General features: G+C 36.1%; 1 protein-coding gene across 1 annotated transcript in view; it reads left to right on the forward strand.

The window, feature by feature from the left end:
* Positions 1-17,413, forward strand: part of TANC2 (tetratricopeptide repeat, ankyrin repeat and coiled-coil containing 2) — a 289,785-nt gene that overhangs the window by 67,133 nt on the left and 205,239 nt on the right. Inside the window, exon 3 of the mRNA XM_045525947.1 lies at positions 7,349-7,420. Within this exon, the coding sequence (XP_045381903.1) occupies positions 7,349-7,420 (72 nt within the window). The remainder of the gene's footprint in view (positions 1-7,348; positions 7,421-17,413) is intronic.

The raw sequence follows: 17,413 nt of genomic DNA on the forward strand, positions 1-17,413 counted from the left end.
ATGGATTTGTGATCTTTCTATCTTTTCGATGCAGGCATTTATGGCTATGAATTTTCCTCTTATTACCATTTTGCTGAATCCTACAGATTGTGATAACTTGTGTCCCCTGTCCCGTTTGTTATTTAGTTTGAAGGAACTTTTGATTTCCATCTTAATTTCCTCCTTGACCTAATAACTGTTCAGCAGTAGATTGTTTAATTTCCATGACTTTATGTAGAGTTGTGTGTTTCTGTTGCAATTGATTTCTAATTGTATTCCACTGTGGTCTGAGGAAGTACATGGTATAATTTCTATTTTGTTAAATTTGTGGAGACATGTTTTGTGGCCTAGAATGTGATCAATCTTAGAGAATGTTCCATGAGGTGATGAGAAGATTGTATATTCAGTGGTTTTTGGATAGAATGTTCTGTAAATGTCTATTAGGCCCATTTGTTCTAGAGTTCCATTTAAGTTCATTGTTTCTTTGCTTATTTTCTACCTGGAAGATCTGTCAGGTCTGTCAGTGGGGTGTTGAAATCCCTGGCTTTTATCATGCTGCTGTTTATCATTTTGTTTAGATCAAGTAGGGTTTGCTCTGTGTTAGGTGCATAAGTATTTAGGATTGTTATGACTTCTTGTTGAATTGTTCCCTTTACCATTATATAATGATCATCTATCTCTTTCCTTACTTTTGCTGATTTGAAGTTTATGTTGTCTGGTATGAGAATGGCTACACTAGCTTTCTTTTGGTTTCCATTTGCATGGAATATTATTTTCCATCCATTCACCTTGAGTCTGAATGAGTCCTTGTGGGTTAGATGCATTTCCTGGAGACAGCAGATACTTGGCTTGTGGTTTTTTAATTCATTCAGCCAGCCTGTGTCTCTTGAGTGGAGAGTTCAAGCCATTCACATTTATTGAAGGAATTGATACATGGAGTGGATTTCTGTTCACCCTGTTAAGTAGAACTTTATTGCTTTGTTTTACCTCTTGAGCCATTGTGGTATTCGGGCTCTGACCTTTAGCTTCTGGGTGATTTTACACTGGCGATTGTGCTAATTCATTTATAATGCAGTTCTGAGTACTTTCTGCAGGGAAAGTCTGGTCTTGATAAATTCCCTCAGTGTTTGCTTGTCTCAGAATGTCTTTATTTCTCCCTCATATAAGAAACTTAGTTTTGTAGGGTACAAAATTCTAGGCTGGCCATTATTCTGTTTGAGAAGACTGAGAATGAGGCCCAAGTCCCATCTGACTTGTAAGGTCTCAGTTGAAAAGTCTGCAGTTAGGCTAATGGGTTTTCCTTTGTATGTTACCTGCTACTTTTGCCTTATGGCTTGTAGGAGTGCCTCTTTTATGTTTATTTTGGCCTGTCTGATGACTGTATTGTGATGATTGCCTCTTTGCAATGAATCTCACAGGAGTCTTTGAGCTTCTTGTACCTGGATATCTAGATTTCTAGCAAGGCCAGGGAAATTTTCCTCATTTATTCCCTCAAATAAATTTTCCAACCCCTGTGTATTTTCTTCTTCACCCTCAGGGATGCCTATGATTCTTAAGTTAGGCCTCTTTACATAATCCCATATTTCTGGTAGGTTTTGTTCTTTCCTCTTGTTTCTCAGATCTTTTTGACTTGACTTGTTTAACTCAAAGGTGTTGTCGTCAAGCTCTGAGATTCTTTCTTCTGCGTGATCTAGCCTATTCTTAAGGCTTTCCACTGTGTTTTATATTTCCTTGAATGAATCTCTCATTTTCATAAGTTTGTTTGATATTTATTAAATTATTTGATTTCTTGCGTAAATTTTTCATTAATTTCCTGCATTGTTTTTGTGGTTTCTTTGTGTTGGGTTTCTATTTTCTCCTGTATTTCACTGAGTTTCCTTATAAACCATATTTGGAATTCTTCATCTGTCATTTTAATCTTTTTCGTTTTGGTTGGTATCCATTGGTAATGAGTTACTGTTTTCTTTTGGGTAGGGTGTCCTTTCACTCTGATTTTTCCATGTTTCCAGAGTTCTTTCACTGATTCCTTCTCATCTGGCCTCTTGGTCAAGACCTGGGTGTGCTAGCCCTGGCTTATGGGCCTGTCTTCGGGTCCCCAAAGATCAATCCTTGAACATTCTAGGAAGAGTAGTGTGCTGGTCCTGAGTTCCTGTGGGTTGTTCTAGTAGGTTTTTTGTACCTCTCAGGTTACCTCTGGCTGCTGTCTTCATGTCTTCCCAACAGTGTGTAGTGAGTTAGGTCCCCCAGCTTATTCTTAGTGATGATAGGTGGTACTTGTGAGTGTGAATCAGTCACACCCTGTTTGCTTGAGTTGGAAGATGCTATCATGCACTATATTGTCATTCTCTCTGTTGTTGGTTGATGTGTGTGTGATAGTGCCAGCTGCTGAGATGTTATTTTGTGTCTGTGGTAGACTCTGGTCCCCCAGGTGGAGTACTTGAGTGCCCCAAGCTTTAGGAGGGACCCTGTAGCTCCCAGGGGCCTTCTTGATCTCTACCGCCACTGAGGTGGGGGGAGGAGCAAGGCAGTTTATGGCTAGGTTGTGGGAGCCTGAAAGGCTTTGCAAAGACTTGACAGGGCTCAGAAGTTGCTTTTCTGGCCACTACAGAGAGTCATTAGTAGGAGGGTTAGGACAAGCTCTCCAAACTGGGAGAGCTGTTCCCAGGGGAGGGGGCTATACGCTTGTATGCTAAGGTCCCAGGCTTGGTTCTTTCTGCCCTTACCTAGTAGTACCATTTTTCTGTGGGGAGGGGTAGGTACTCCCCCGAATGGCCACTCCTTGAACCCCCATACACCCTGTAAAATTGAGTTAGTAAATTCTGTAAAGGACATGCAAATTGACCTCCCTGTCAGTAGGAGGCACTCACTGGAAGGAACAAGCTGCAGGATTGTTTCTGGGTGCCGTGACCAGCTCTAGTCCCTCAGGAGAAGTACTTGCATGCTCCAGGTGATAGGTGAGGCCCTGGAACTTCCAGGTGAGTCCTTATTCTCTGCCACAGCAGAGACAGGTATGGGGGACTGTGGCTGGGTAGAGCTGGGTTGGGTGAGCTTGCCCTCAGGCTCCACAAAAGCTGGCAAGGTAGCTGTTTTGGCAGGGGTCAAAGATCTGCTCCCAGTTTCTGGGCAGAGCCACTAGGAAGGGGCTGAAGCGGCCCCACCCAACCAGCAAGTCTGCTTATGGAAGCAGGTCCGTCTGAGATTCACATACTGGCAGTGAGCAGTGAGCCTCACTCCTCTGGCCCCTCCTCTGCTCCACAGTCTTTCCTCCGCATCTGCCAGCCAGATGAGCTTACCCACAACTGTGCTTTGGGCTGAGAGGTTCCCCACCCAGGATCCCAGCCTGAGCTCATAGTGTGGCCCTCCTATGGGGGAAGGGGTGCCCCACAAGCACACCACAGCTAGGACCCACACTGCATTCTTCCCCCAGATCTGCCTATGTGGGCTCCCTCACCTCCTGAGACCGAGAAGATCAATCCCTGACCATGCCAGGGAGAAGCATGCTGGTCCTGAGACGTCCACAGGCTGCCTGAGCAGGATCAATATCCTTCCACCTTGGGCATACCCTGATCTGATGGAGCCACCAGGCAAGCAGCACCAGGGAGGGCCAGAGAGCAGGGACCTCACTGTCTGAACACCCCTCAATCTGCTGCAGGACCCCAAGAGGAAAGGCCTGAGTCCCACTCTCTGTGAAAGCCTTGGTGTAGTGGCTTAGTACTCTCTCTGAGCAGCCATGGGTCAGCAGGGGAAGGGGATAGTCTGTATGGAGGAATGCCAGCACTCTGGTCATCTCTGACCCTCTCTCCAGGAGACAGTCTGCCCAGAATATCCAGACTCTGGAGTCACACAGATCACCTGGGACCCACTGGACCCTTGTGGCTCCTGCAGTCTGGGCTAGAGTTGGCAAATGTCTGTGTAGGGATGAACAGGAAGAAACCTGGGGAGTTGAAGCCCCCAGGGGGAAGGGCAGAGGCACATGAATGTAGATAAGCAATATGGCATCTACTGTCCTGGCTTGGGTCTGTGGGTGCAAGAAGTGCCCCAAGGAGACTGGCAGCCTAGTGCCCTCTCCACAAGAAATTCCTTGCTTACTGGTGGCAACAGTCTCTGGGCTCGTGTGGGCAGAAAGTCTCATCAACAGCTTGGGAACCCACCAACTGTCAGAGATGGGAGGGAGGCAGAAACAAACCACTCCACTTACCCTTCTTGCTGGACTCCAAACCTCTTAGGGGTTGATCTTTGCCGATACCTTGTTCCTTCTTGTTATGCACCCCAACTTCTTCTCGGAGAGTCTCCCGAAGCCTCTGACACCCTTCCTTCAGACCCACATTCAATCTGTGTTTGTCTGTCCATTTTTTCTCTTTCCTCTAAAACTTCTCCTCCTTACTGAGATGCTCTGGCAGCTGGTGTCTCTGGTCAGCCCCTAATAATGTTCTTTTTATAGCATTTTTTCTCTCCATACTAGTCTAGGATCAGGTGTTGTATTTGTTGACATTGTCTTCAGACTCCTTAAATCTGGAACATTTCTACACCTTTTTTTTTTTTTTGCATTTTTACAACATTTACATTTTAAAATAATACATGTTTTCCCTTTATACATAAAATATCCTCTTTTGAGGTCTTAACAAAATGCAGAAAAGCTGGAAAAGTCACCTCAAGCTCAGGTGCAGATGTTAATGAGAGGTGTAGTCCTGAATTACCTAACTTTTTTTTTCATTAGAATGAATAGACCAAACTTGGCTTTTGGGAAAAGTATTTGTTTCTCTAGCAAATGAATCTTTTGAAGAGAATAAATCTTTTGACTTTATATGGGAAATGAATAGAAAGATTGGATTAATATATATTTAATATATAAAAATTGGGGTGTGGGGAGGACATTCTTGCTTTATCACCCAGGCTGGAGTACAGTGGACTCATCACAGGTCAAAGTCCTGGGCTCAAGCAATCCTCCTGCCTCCCCAAGTAGTTGGGTCTACAGGTGTGCACCACCACACTCAGCTAATTTTTCTGTTTTTTGTAGACAGGGTCTCACTCTTGCTCAGGCTGGTCTTGAACTGCTGACCTCAAGTGATCCTCTGCCTCCTAGTGCTAGAATTACAGGCATGAGCCACAGCACCCAGCTTGGACTTACATTATAAGACGAAATCTTTGTAACCCACTTTGTTAGAAAGCCTCTATTCTATAAAGAAAATTGCTGTAATTACTGAACAGTGCTTTTTAACACAGTTTTGATGAGAGGAGAATGAAATGGAAACATAATGGCAAATTAAACTCAACAAATATTTAATAAATTTGCATAGAAGTTAGTATTAGAGAGAGAGATTGAGTGAAACAGACTTGGATTAAAATCCAGTTTCACCTTTACTGGTTTTGTGGTCACTTGATTCCAGTTAGTCACCATGAGTTTCAGTGTCCTCATCTGTGAAATTGGTCTTTACTTCATAGGGCTTTAATGAACTGTATAAAATACCTGGCAGATAATACATAGTAATTGTTGGCTGTCTTTCTCTCTGTTGCGAAATATATATTGGAAAGAAGAGAACACTTTAAGATTTTTGGACATACTGAATATTAATTCTTTAGACAATGAGGAGGAAGAACTAAATTTGAGTTGGTCCAGTTCTTATAAAAATAATCCATATAATTTATAGAATTTTTAGTTATAATTTGAAGTACAGTTAAGAAGGATTATAAACATGCACATTTCCTTTAAAGAAAGGGAGATAAATTAAATAATTTAAATCTTAATTTCAAGAGAGACAAATTACCCATTGTATGATAATCCATGGGTAGATTTTCGCTTTAATTTTTTCCCAATAATGTCAAAGGAAAATTTCTTACATTTGTATTTCAGATAGTATCTTATTTTGTCAACATGTCTAAGTATATTTTTATTCAAATGTAATAACATGTAGTGTAACTGCAGAACCAAAATAATACTTAAACTAAGTTTGTGTTTTTAAGGTATTTGCACACTGGGAAAATATGGTTGCCTGTCACTTTGAGTATCTTTCTGTATAGTAAGTTATTTTATAAATCTAATTACATTAGTGGACTGTTTACGAAATTTCTGTGGTCACAGTAGACTCAGAGATATGAATATTTTCTGCCAATGCATTTACTGTTTTATATTGTCACAATATATTTGGAATAGATTGACTAAATGCTGCTGTACTTGCTAGCTTAACAGCCCTCTGCAAAATAAAGAATCCTTGATATATATACCTGGGTTTAGTTATTGCTAGGCCTTATATATAGTAAGTGTAAGTGTACTTAAAAAGAAACTATGTCGATAATGAATTTAAAAACAGGTCACGTGTTTAAAAAGCAGTAAGTGTTTACATGAGCTCTATGACAAAGAATAAACAGTAGCATAAGTGGATGACACAGCAAGAATAGTTTTTGTTAAATCTGCTTGCAGCTACTACTCCTTTTCCCTACCAAGTTAAAAATGAAACAAATGGTTGTATTAAAAAAAGAACAAAGGAAATTGTTGATGCTTTAATATATTTTTAATCCAACTAAAGTGATAAATTTATAAGTGTATATACCACTATGTTAAAGCTTTAGCTTGGTTTAGTCTCATTTTCTGTCTTATGCTTTACCTTCTCAATCTATTGATTTCTGTTTTACTGTGCCTATTTTGATAAATTCATTTGTGAGTAGTAATTTTTCTGTTTCCATATAGTAAAATTGAGGGAGTTATTTATATAAACTCAGATTTGTAGCTTTTCTTAAATTGTGTGAAAGAATATACTCTATTGCTTATTTCTTAACAAGTGAAGATGTAGATAATGAAATGTCTTTGTTTCCATATAATTTTAAAAATCATGGTAAAATTAACTCAGAAGACTTGTTTGATTTTTATCTTTTTGTTTGATTTTATCTTTTATTGATACCTCTTACAGGTTTATTTTTATTGATTGTAAAACATAAATGCAATTTTTTAAATAAAACATACAGTCCTGGGGATTATTTGATGGTGTACTATAGACAAATAAGCAACTGTAATTCATTTAGACAGTGCTAAGTCAGGTCTTCTAAACTGGAATTCTGTGAATGAACTTCAGAGTTGCTAACATTCCTTCATTATATGCAAAGTAGAGTATATATGTGTGGGGGAGGGGAAAACATCTTCACTTTATTTAAACTTTAAGAGGGGGTGTAAACCATTCCCACAAGAATAAGGGTAAGAACCATTGATTTATATAGGAAACCAATATAAAAAAATCCTCAAATATTTTAATGATCCAAAACATAAGAAATGAATACAGATTATAACTATAGTAGTTTTACGATATAGATGATGCCAGAGAAGATGTTATATAAATGTCATTATCTATTTGCTTATGTTCTTTTTAATTTTATGCAGATGGAGGGAGCGAGGAACCACCGGATCGAAGACAGTCAAGTGTAGACTCTCGCCAAAGCCGCTCTGGGCAAGGTAAATTTTCATCAAATTGATTATAAAATTTTGTCAATAAAAAATAGATGTTAGATATTCCTTTCTAGTACTTAATTTGGGGGCTGGGGTTTTTGTGGGGTCTAATTTAGATATTCTAGTTTTTTATCTAGGGTTTAAATCATATACTAAAAGTTCTACATGATATTTATTCAAGATACAAGAAAATTACAAATGATCTGTTATTTTTAAAATGATATCAAGGAATAAATAATTTTGGAGCATTATAGTATATGTCTAGATATCACTTTCAGAATATAACTCAAAGATAATTTTAGACAATAACATTTGTCAGAGCATTATTGCACACTGACTTTTTAAATTTCATCGGTTTGATATTTGTGTCTTAACTATCTCAGAAGAAATTATTTTTGTTCATAATTGCTGTATTATTTTAGGATCTTCCTACTTATTTTCCTTTTCTATTTGAAACTTATGATAGGCTTTTAATTAATATTTGTAGTGACAACTTTAAAACTAGGTAAAAACATTCTGAGTCAGTGAAATCTTCAGATAGGCCTTTTCTAACTGGCTTATTTAAAATTGCATGACCATTACTTCCGCATTCCTTTTTCTTCATGGTACTAATTACCTTAATATTTATTCTGTTTATTTTCTTTGTTCAAAACTAGATTGAATGTTCCATAATAGCAGAGATTTTTGGTCTGTTTTTTCGCTGCTGTATTACACTTAGTGCCAAGAATAAGTACTTGGTATATAGTAGCCACTAAGTAAAGGTTGTTGAATGAATGAATTGACTTCTAAGATAATGAAAATTGAGAACCCAAACTGATGAATATATTACAGAATTTCAGGTAGTTATTTACTGATTTTGGTTTTCAGAGAATCTTTAATAGCAACCAAAATAAAGATTAGATTTACAAATTTGCAGTTTTTAATTCTGTAAAAGCTCCATATTCATTTACTCTATAATCTTGTCCTCTTTTTTCTCCATCTTTGCTCTTCCTAAGTTTTAGAGATGTACTATTTTAATAAAATTGTTTGTTGCAGAATAAAAAGAGGAATAATATATTTAAGTTTAGAAATTTGAACTTATACTAGTACTTAATCATTCTTAAATAATAAGCACGTGTTATGAATATGTCAGGAATTTATTTGCTTTTCCCCTCTTTTTCCTGTAAATGTATTTTAATATAAAAAATTAAGAAAATGCAATCACATATGTAAAACCTTAAAAATAAAATTCGTATAAAATTATAGTAATTATTAAATGTCATTTTTATTAAATGTTACAGATATAGATATGTCAAATTGTTAATTTATTTTTCAAATCAATGAGAATAATTGAATTTTATTAACAAAAGCTGAACTTCAAACAACAAAAACAGTGATTTTCATAATCCAGAGCACAATTACCTGATCTCAATTTGAAGTCACCAGGAATTGGATCATTATTAGAGTTCATTGATAACAAAAGCGTGTTTCTTATCTTCTTAGAGGTTTTGTTTGTAATATCTCCATGTTGAAAGAAATAAAAAGTAAAAATCCATCTGTAATCAGTTGAAATTAATGAGAAACAGTATTATCAGGAGTAAAAGGTAGGAAAAATATATACTTCTACTTTTACTCCTTCTCCCAGAAACCCACTGAAAGATCAGAGAAGGGGGATTGGAGAAGAGACAACATCAGCACAATTTTAGAAACTAGATAGTATATCAGTAATTGAAAACTAAACTCTAAACTCAGTGGCAATCAACAGAACAACCTCCAGAGGCCTCAAAAAGCTCAAGAATGACAGCATGTGGAAATGGAGATGAAATGAGGATTCATTGAAAGTCAGATGAAGCAGCGTTGTGTTCCCAGGACTTATTCCTCAAAACTAGCTAACCAGTCAGCTGGGCAAGTGCCCACCTCCCCACTCATGAGCTTAGCCAATGCCCGAAATTTATTCTGTATTTTACTCTAGACTGGAAGATACTAGGCATAGTTGAGGGCAGGAGTCCTATGCTAAAAATAGGAGATTGGACCCCAGCTTTCTTGTATCTTTATCTTACTAGGCTCCCAGAATACTGGCAGTTAGGCCTTATATTCCAGGCAGGCGGTTGAAAAGTCTTTTCTGGGGAATCTGACAGAAAAGTGAAATGAAAGAAGAAGAAAAAAATGTAGTCATGAGAGATTCCTTAAATAAACAGCCCAGCTAGATCAGTCCATGTATTAAAGCTCCCAATCAACTTTTTAGTCTTCTGCCCTTAAATATGAGCAGCTAACCAAGGATTACTAGATATTTGAAGAAACCCTCTAATGTATGAAAGATAGAAATTAAAATAAACAGAATAAAACAACTTGGAGAGAACATAAATTTTTCTGAGGAAAATAATAGAACTATTATCCTCACAGAAATGAGAGAATATAATATAGCCATGAAACAAGAAGCAGGTACTATAAAGAGTGACATTATAACTTTTTTTAAAAAGCTCCTAGACATTGAAATTCTGATAGCAGAAATCAAAAGCTTCATAGAATTATTAGAGATTCATGTTGAAGGAATCTTTGAAAAAGTGGAGCAAAAGGATAAAAATTATAGAAAAGAAGTAAGGAGTGTTAAGAAACTTAACAGGATCATTCTAGGAATTCAGTGTTCAAATAATAGTAGTTCTCAAAAGAAAGAACAGAGAAAATGGGGAAGAAATAATCAACAAAATGACTCAAGAGAATTTTCTTAACTAAAGAACATGAGGTTTCCTGATTGAAAGCTCATTGAGTGCTCAGTACAGTGGATGAAAATAGACACAAACTAAAACACATTGTCAAATCACTGGCGCCAAACAGATCTTTCATGCTTCTAAAGATATACAATGTAACGGGAATCAGTTGCCTTGGACTTCTCAGTGGTAACATTGGAAATTGAATGAAAAATCATCATCTTCAAAATTCTGAAGGAAAATGATTTCAGTCTTTGAATTCCATATGCATTGGAACTATTAATTATAAGAATGGAATTGAGATGTTTAAAGACAAGTTCTCAAAAATAATCTGCCTATCATATACACTTCCTTAGGAATCTGGTGGAGGATGTGATCCATGAAAGTGTGAAAGTCAGCAAAATACAAGAAAGAAATGGGCTATATATCGAAATTGGAAATTCAATAAAACAGAAAGGTTCTTCAGGATGACAATGAAAAGATAGGGATAGAGGGCTACTAGTCCAGATTTGGAATACGTTAGAAGCCTCCAGAAGAGTCTTCATCAGGAAAATGAGATTGATAGAAACCTGATACAATTAATTATCTTTAGAAAAGTTTTAGACAATTGACAAATAGCTCAGGGCTGAATTGATGATAAATATATATTATAAAATAACAAGCGAAAGAAAGTTCCGAACTCCAGGGAGAACAAATATTGTGTAGGAAAGGAGATGTTAGGATAAGAAGTCCTCAGTCTTTTATCAGAGCCCAGAGTAGCTGATGTCCAAGCCAGTCACCTCCAGTAGAAAACCTTATCAGATTACTTCTGTGTGTCATACAAGTATTTTCATTATCTATTTGATTTGGACCATTATAGTAGAGAAGCAATGCTCTGCAGGAAGGCAGGCAAATCTGGCCTGTGGCTTGTTTTTGTATAGTTAATGTATTTGATTTACTAAGAATTTAAATTTTTTTTGCATCTATGTTCACATAGAATGTTGACCTTTAGTTTTCTTGTCTTAGAATGTCTTTCACTGGTTTTAGTATCAGGGTAATTCTGGCCTCATAGAATAAGTTGGGAATTGTGGGGCATTTCCTTCTTTTCAATTTCCTAGAATTTTTTTGTGTGGAATTGATATTATTTCATCCTTTACTATTTGATACAATTTCTTAGAAGCTATCTGGGCCTGGAATTTTCTTTGCTAGAAGATTTTTAAATACAAATGCAATTTATTTAATAAATATAGGGCTGGGTGCGGTGGCTCACTCCTGTAATCCTAGCACTCTGCGAGGCTGAGATGGGAGGATCGCTCAAGGTCAAGAGTTCGAAACCAGCCTGAGCAAGAACGAGACCCTGTCTCTACTAAAAATAGAAAGAAATTATCTGGACAACTAAAAATATATAGAAAAAATTATCCAGGCATGGTGGCGCATGCCTGTAGTCCCAGCTACTTGGGAGGCTGAGGCAGGAGGATTGCTTGAGCCCAGGAGTTTGAGGTTGCTGTAAGCTAGGCTGACGCCACGGCACTCTAGCCCGGGCAACAGAGTGAGACTCTGTCTCAAAAAAATAATAAATATAGGACTATTTGGTTTGTGTTTCTTTTTAAGAAGTGTTTTAATATCTATCTATAGAAACTAGAGTGATGTCAGGTGTCTTGTTCCTGATGTTGGTAATTTAGGTATTCTTTCTCTTGTCCTGATCATTCTGGACAGAGATTTATCAATTTTACAGATCTCAAAGAATTAGTTTCAGTTTTTATCCATTTTCTGTATTGCTTTCCTGTCTTCTGTTTCATTGATTTCTACTTTGTTCTTTGTTATTACCTTTCTCCTGCCTGCTGTGGGTTTAATTTTCTCTTCTTTTTCTGGTTTCTTCAGGTAAAAGCTGAGGCCATTGCTATGGCAACTTTCTTATAGGAATTTAGTGCTACAGATTTCCCTCTGTGTACTACTTTAGCTATCTTTCATAGATTTTAATAAGTAGTATTTTCATTTAGTTCAAAATACCCTTTTCATTTCTTCTTTGACCCACGTGTTATTTAGAAGTGTGTTGATATAGTTTCCAAACATTTGAAAATTTTCCGGATATGTTTCTCTTATTTATTCATAATTTAATTTCATTGTGGTCAGAGAATGTATTTTCTATGAGTTGAATCATATTAAATTTATTGAGACTTGTTTTATAGCCCAGGAAATGGTCTGTCTTAATAAATGTTTTGAATGCCCTTAAAAAGAATGTGTATTATGTTGCTTCTGTCTTCTTGGTCTGTCAGTTATTAGGAGAGGAATCTTGAAATCTCAGGCCATAAGTGGGGATTTGTCTATTTCTCCTTGCAGTTTTATCACATTCCTCATACCACGGCTTCTCTGGTTAGAAAGAAGGATTCCCCTCCCTCGGAGATTTATGTGTCTCCTCAGCTACAGCTGCCAGTTTTAAGATGGGCTTTTCTAGGGCTAGGGCTAGAAGAAAAGGACAAAAGAAGAAACAGCCAGGGGATTACCGTCATTCTCAGTCTCATTTAGAGGCCCCTCATTCCCACTCTTTAACTAGAAAGAGAAGACTTCTCTTGTATGTCTTTCTGTTTGTTCCTGTTGTAAAGTCCCAAGATTTAGATTCAGGCTGGATGATTTCAGGACATAAAAAACAACAGGAAACTCATTGCTGAATTGGTTGTATTTCACTTTCTGGTTTTCTTCCACAGTTTGCCTACTACTGTTTTGTTTTCAGAGTCCTCAGGTTGCTAGTTCATCATTGTTTCCAGAGTTTCACTTACATTCAGGGGTTTTAGTTACATTCAATTAAGGCAGAGTGTGTTTACTCCATCTTAACCCAGAACCAGAGCTTTTCCATTTTATTATAATATTTTGTGTTTGCCTGTCTTGAGGGATAGTACTCAAAATGTTTAAAAATTAGTATACCATAAATATCAACCAACTGGAACAGATGATAGTCTGTTCAGAACAAACACTGTCTGTAGACATCTGATCCCCACATAGGTGCATACTGCCGATAAACCATCCCACCTGATTGTGGATACAGTTTCTATTAATATTTAATGTTTCTTCTCCAATAATAGAAATGTTACAAGCAGAAATGTAAGATGTCTGTTGGGGTATGCCAGTGCCTTATCCTCTGTGCATGAGGGTCCTTTTTTCTTCTACCAGCTGCCTTGGCCTCTAATCTGTCTCTTAAGTACAGTAGATTCTGACTGAAACATACCCAGACTCACTCACTGCTCCAGTTTAGGGGCAAAGACCTCTGATGTCTTGTGCTTACCACATGTAGGAGATGGGTGATGGGCATACATGCTCTGGGCTATAATTTCCTGAATCCTATTTCATCTAGTTTCAGTCTCTATGGATTTCTTAACATTTCTACTGGCATTTTGTTTTGTTTTACAGTGCTTTAAAGATTTCTTCTTTTTAAAATACATTTTTTTGTCATTTCTATACTACCTGTATTGTTTTTACTTTAACCTGAACTACCATGATTTCTTTCCTTTACTATTATAAGTGTCCTGATTTACCTTATTATATCCATTCTTACTGACAAGTAGTCTATTGTCCATTTGATATAGTGCTCTTATTAAAATAAATCAAATCATACATTTCCCTAAACTTGAAAAAAAAAATTTCCAGTGGCTTCTTATCACATTGAGAATAAATTCCAAAAGTCTTTATCATTTTCTACATGATCCTACCTGATTTTGCCCTTTTTCTAATAGTCTAACTCTATGTCCTTCTACTCCTTCCCTCACCCGTTTCGTTTCATCTCTGCTGCCCTTTTTGCTCAAACATGTTGAGTGTTCGCAAGGCTTTTTCTTGCATAAAGGACCATATTTAGGTCAAAGAGTCCTGTGATTATCCTACCTAAATACATAGTCCTGACCTTCGTTTCCTACCACTACTTGAAATTAAGTTATTTATTTATTTATTTTATTTACTTGTTTATTGTCACCTCAACTACTGGAAAATAGATTTCATGTGAGCAGGAATTTGCCTTGTTCACCACTGTAGTCCTAGGATACTGGCATATAAAAATTTGTCAATATTTGTTGAATGAAAGAATGAACAAATATCTATAACTTAGCTTAGAAAAGTATGTGGATGTGCTCAGGCAAAATATAGGTTGATTATCCCTTATCCAAAATATCTGGGGCCAGAAGTGTTGGATTTCAGGGTTTGAAATATTTACATTATACTTACTCCTTGAACATACTAAATTTGAAAATCCGAAATCCAAAATACTCCAGTGAGCATTCCTTCGAGCATCGTGTTGGCACTAAAAAAGTCTTGTATTTTGTATTTTCAGATTTGGATTACTCAACCAGTAATGATCCAGTATTCACTTATATTACTGTTGTAACTGAAAAAGTAGTGTCAGAAATTTGTTGAATGTAGGTACTTCGACTATCAACCATCTATTGATTTGTGAAATGAGTTCTTGAAATGTGACTGTAAAACTGATTGTGTCAGTTTAACCCAGGTGGCCTCCTCAGGTTAGGTGATTATTTTCTACTTTCCAATAGCATATTATATATAATTGGATTATATTATTGTATATTATTATATAATATTATTCTCTCTTTCTTGTTGGGTCTCTTTTTCCTAGTAATCTGTGAGTTCATTAACAGTAGGGTCTTTGCATCTGGCACAGTGCTGCTGCCTTGCATTTAGGCCATCAAGTTTGATGAAGGAAGTTCTACAATTCTAGAAATTGTTCTGTATTTTAGGAATCTTGGATTACTTTATTGGAGTTAGGTTTTTTTTGTATTGGCTCCATTTTATGCATTAAACAATTTTTTCATTAGAGGTCATAAATTATCTTTTATGAAAAGGATTTGTCTGTAAAATTTGGATTCAGTTAAAATGCCACATTTAAGGATCAGGAAGGCCACATGTGGCTCCAAGGCCGCAGGTATATGTAAACTGAATTTATTTGGTCTAGATATTAAATAGGTATGTAAGCCATATCAATGTGGCTATTTAATATCTAGAACACAATTCTTATTTACTTTTGCAAAGATAGCATTAATCAGGCATTAGGTTCTGATGTGTACACCATATGTACTGGTATAATAATGCTCATGAAACCAGCTCATGGTGGAAGACTGGAAAAATGTGTACAGTGTTTGGCTTTGCATGATTCTCATTATTTGTAGCCAACTTTATTTGATTAATACATGCTGGTTTGTCTGTAGTAATAGTGTACTAAATTGTCAAATATATGGTGTTCTGATTCTTTCCTTTCCTTGCAAATTTGTAAAATATTTGGTAGAAATGAAATGTTCATGCTCTTGAAACACACACAAATTATTCTTCAGTCTGGAAAGGTATAAAGATTTCTTTCTTGAACCAACTGTGGTTAATATATAGAGTGATAAGGAAAATTCTTTCAATATTCTGTGTTATTTTTTTATCTCAGTGTAAGAATATATCTAGTATAATAGCTTCACTAATGTATAAGACTGTTTTGTTAATGTATGTACTAGGTTGTAGAATAGATGCTTTCACATAATCGTCATTTAATTCTCAAAATAATGCTGTGAAGTCAGCATTACTTTCCATAGGAAAATACTTCTGACTTTATGGTAATCTACATTAAAAGTTTCAAATCAGCAATGTTGGTAGCATGTATTTAGAACTTTTTCATTCTGATATTTGAAGTACAGATGTGCTTGTTGGTGGTTGGATAATACTTGGAAGATCTGAACTTAAATGATAAATCCGTCTGAAATATCTTTATTTCTAGTCATATTTCTTCTGAAATTTAACTTTGCATTGATTTTTTTTATTATAACACTCTATTTTCATAAAATTAAACTTGGTATTATCCCTCTAGCCAACAATTCCTTATTATCTTAGGATGTTAGGGTTGTGTCAGAATGTGTTTATATATTTTAGTCATACTTTCTATTTTTTAATGTGAGTTATAATTACATTAATTAAAAAAATTACTTTTTACCAAACAATGTAGACATTTAAAAAGGATATGTTAAGGCTCCTTCCTCTTCTACTCTCTTAAAGTAAAAAATATTATCTACATTCAGTCTGTATCTTTCCATGTTTTTCTCTTGAGCTCATACGGACATAGGCAAGGATGTATATACATATATAAACTAGTTTGAAGATTTTTAAAAATAAAAAGCAGTTTTAGTTTTCCCCGTTCTCTCTCAATTAACAGTGGAGCGTGGCCATGCCTCCAGGAATATACTTAAACTCTAATTTCTTAAAATCTATATAATGATCTATGGCATCAGTAACCCATACTTTATTCTACCATTTCCTAATCTATGAGTGTTCACATTTTCAAAGTGATTCATGATAATTTATTTAGAATCATCTTAAGCTCTTGGAATATGCAGGCCCAAGAACATTTTGTATCAGAGCATATTAACTATTCTACTTAGCATTATGATAATTGGCCTAATTAACACTGGAAGGCTTATAGAAACCACTCCTTTCTTATCCATATTCATGAGAGAAAAAGGATAAAAGCATGACAACTAAGAAAGATTGGAAAAGGAATGTTGAACCTCTAGAAAGATTCTAATTTAAAATATTCTTATGTGAATTTTTCTGGAAAGAGATAAAAGTCATAAAAACCTCTTTGAAAAACTTTATAAATCTTAACAAAGGGCCATAAATAGTTGGATCAAAGGACGAGGAAGGAAACTATTAGTAAAGCTTGGGGTAAAATTATTATAGAGCTAATAAATTTTTTGTTGTGTTTTGTTTCATTTGAGGAGCATGTTGGATTTAATGTTTTATTCCTGGTGAAAGATTGAAGAGCTAGTTCCCACAAGGGGGCAGACTAAAACAACCTGAAAACCTTTAGTTTATAAACATGGAAATGGTAGATAAATAATGTAACAAAATTTATTATAAATTCATAGTTGATTTATTAAGAAGGAAGGGAAACCACTAAGGCCCCGAAATGAACAGAGAGGTAACTATCTGATCATCCAACAAGTGATACCGTATATTGAGAGTGTTTACCTACCTGTTCCCGAGTACGCATGGAGACTGTTTACATGTTGGACACTCAGCTGTGGCTTTAGCCAGATTAGTGTTGATGAGTGGAAGTCCACTTTGCTGAGCTCATGTATAAACTCCACCCCTTTGTTAAGGAGCCCATTGGGGAAGGATAGAGTGGCTCTCTGAGAAGGTCACGTTTGAGCTAAGACCTCTTAAAGACAAAAAAGAAGCAGCTTTGCAAAAAGATACGAGGACTGAGCTTTTAGGCAGAAGAAATAAGCACAATGCTTTAGTTCAGAATAAGTTTGGCCAGATCAAGAAAGAAAAAGGCCAGTTGACTGAAGCATTGTGT

The sequence above is a fragment of the Lemur catta genome, chromosome 15 (genome assembly GCF_020740605.2).
Source record: "Lemur catta isolate mLemCat1 chromosome 15, mLemCat1.pri, whole genome shotgun sequence".
In the NCBI taxonomy this organism is placed as follows: Eukaryota; Metazoa; Chordata; class Mammalia; order Primates; family Lemuridae; genus Lemur; species Lemur catta.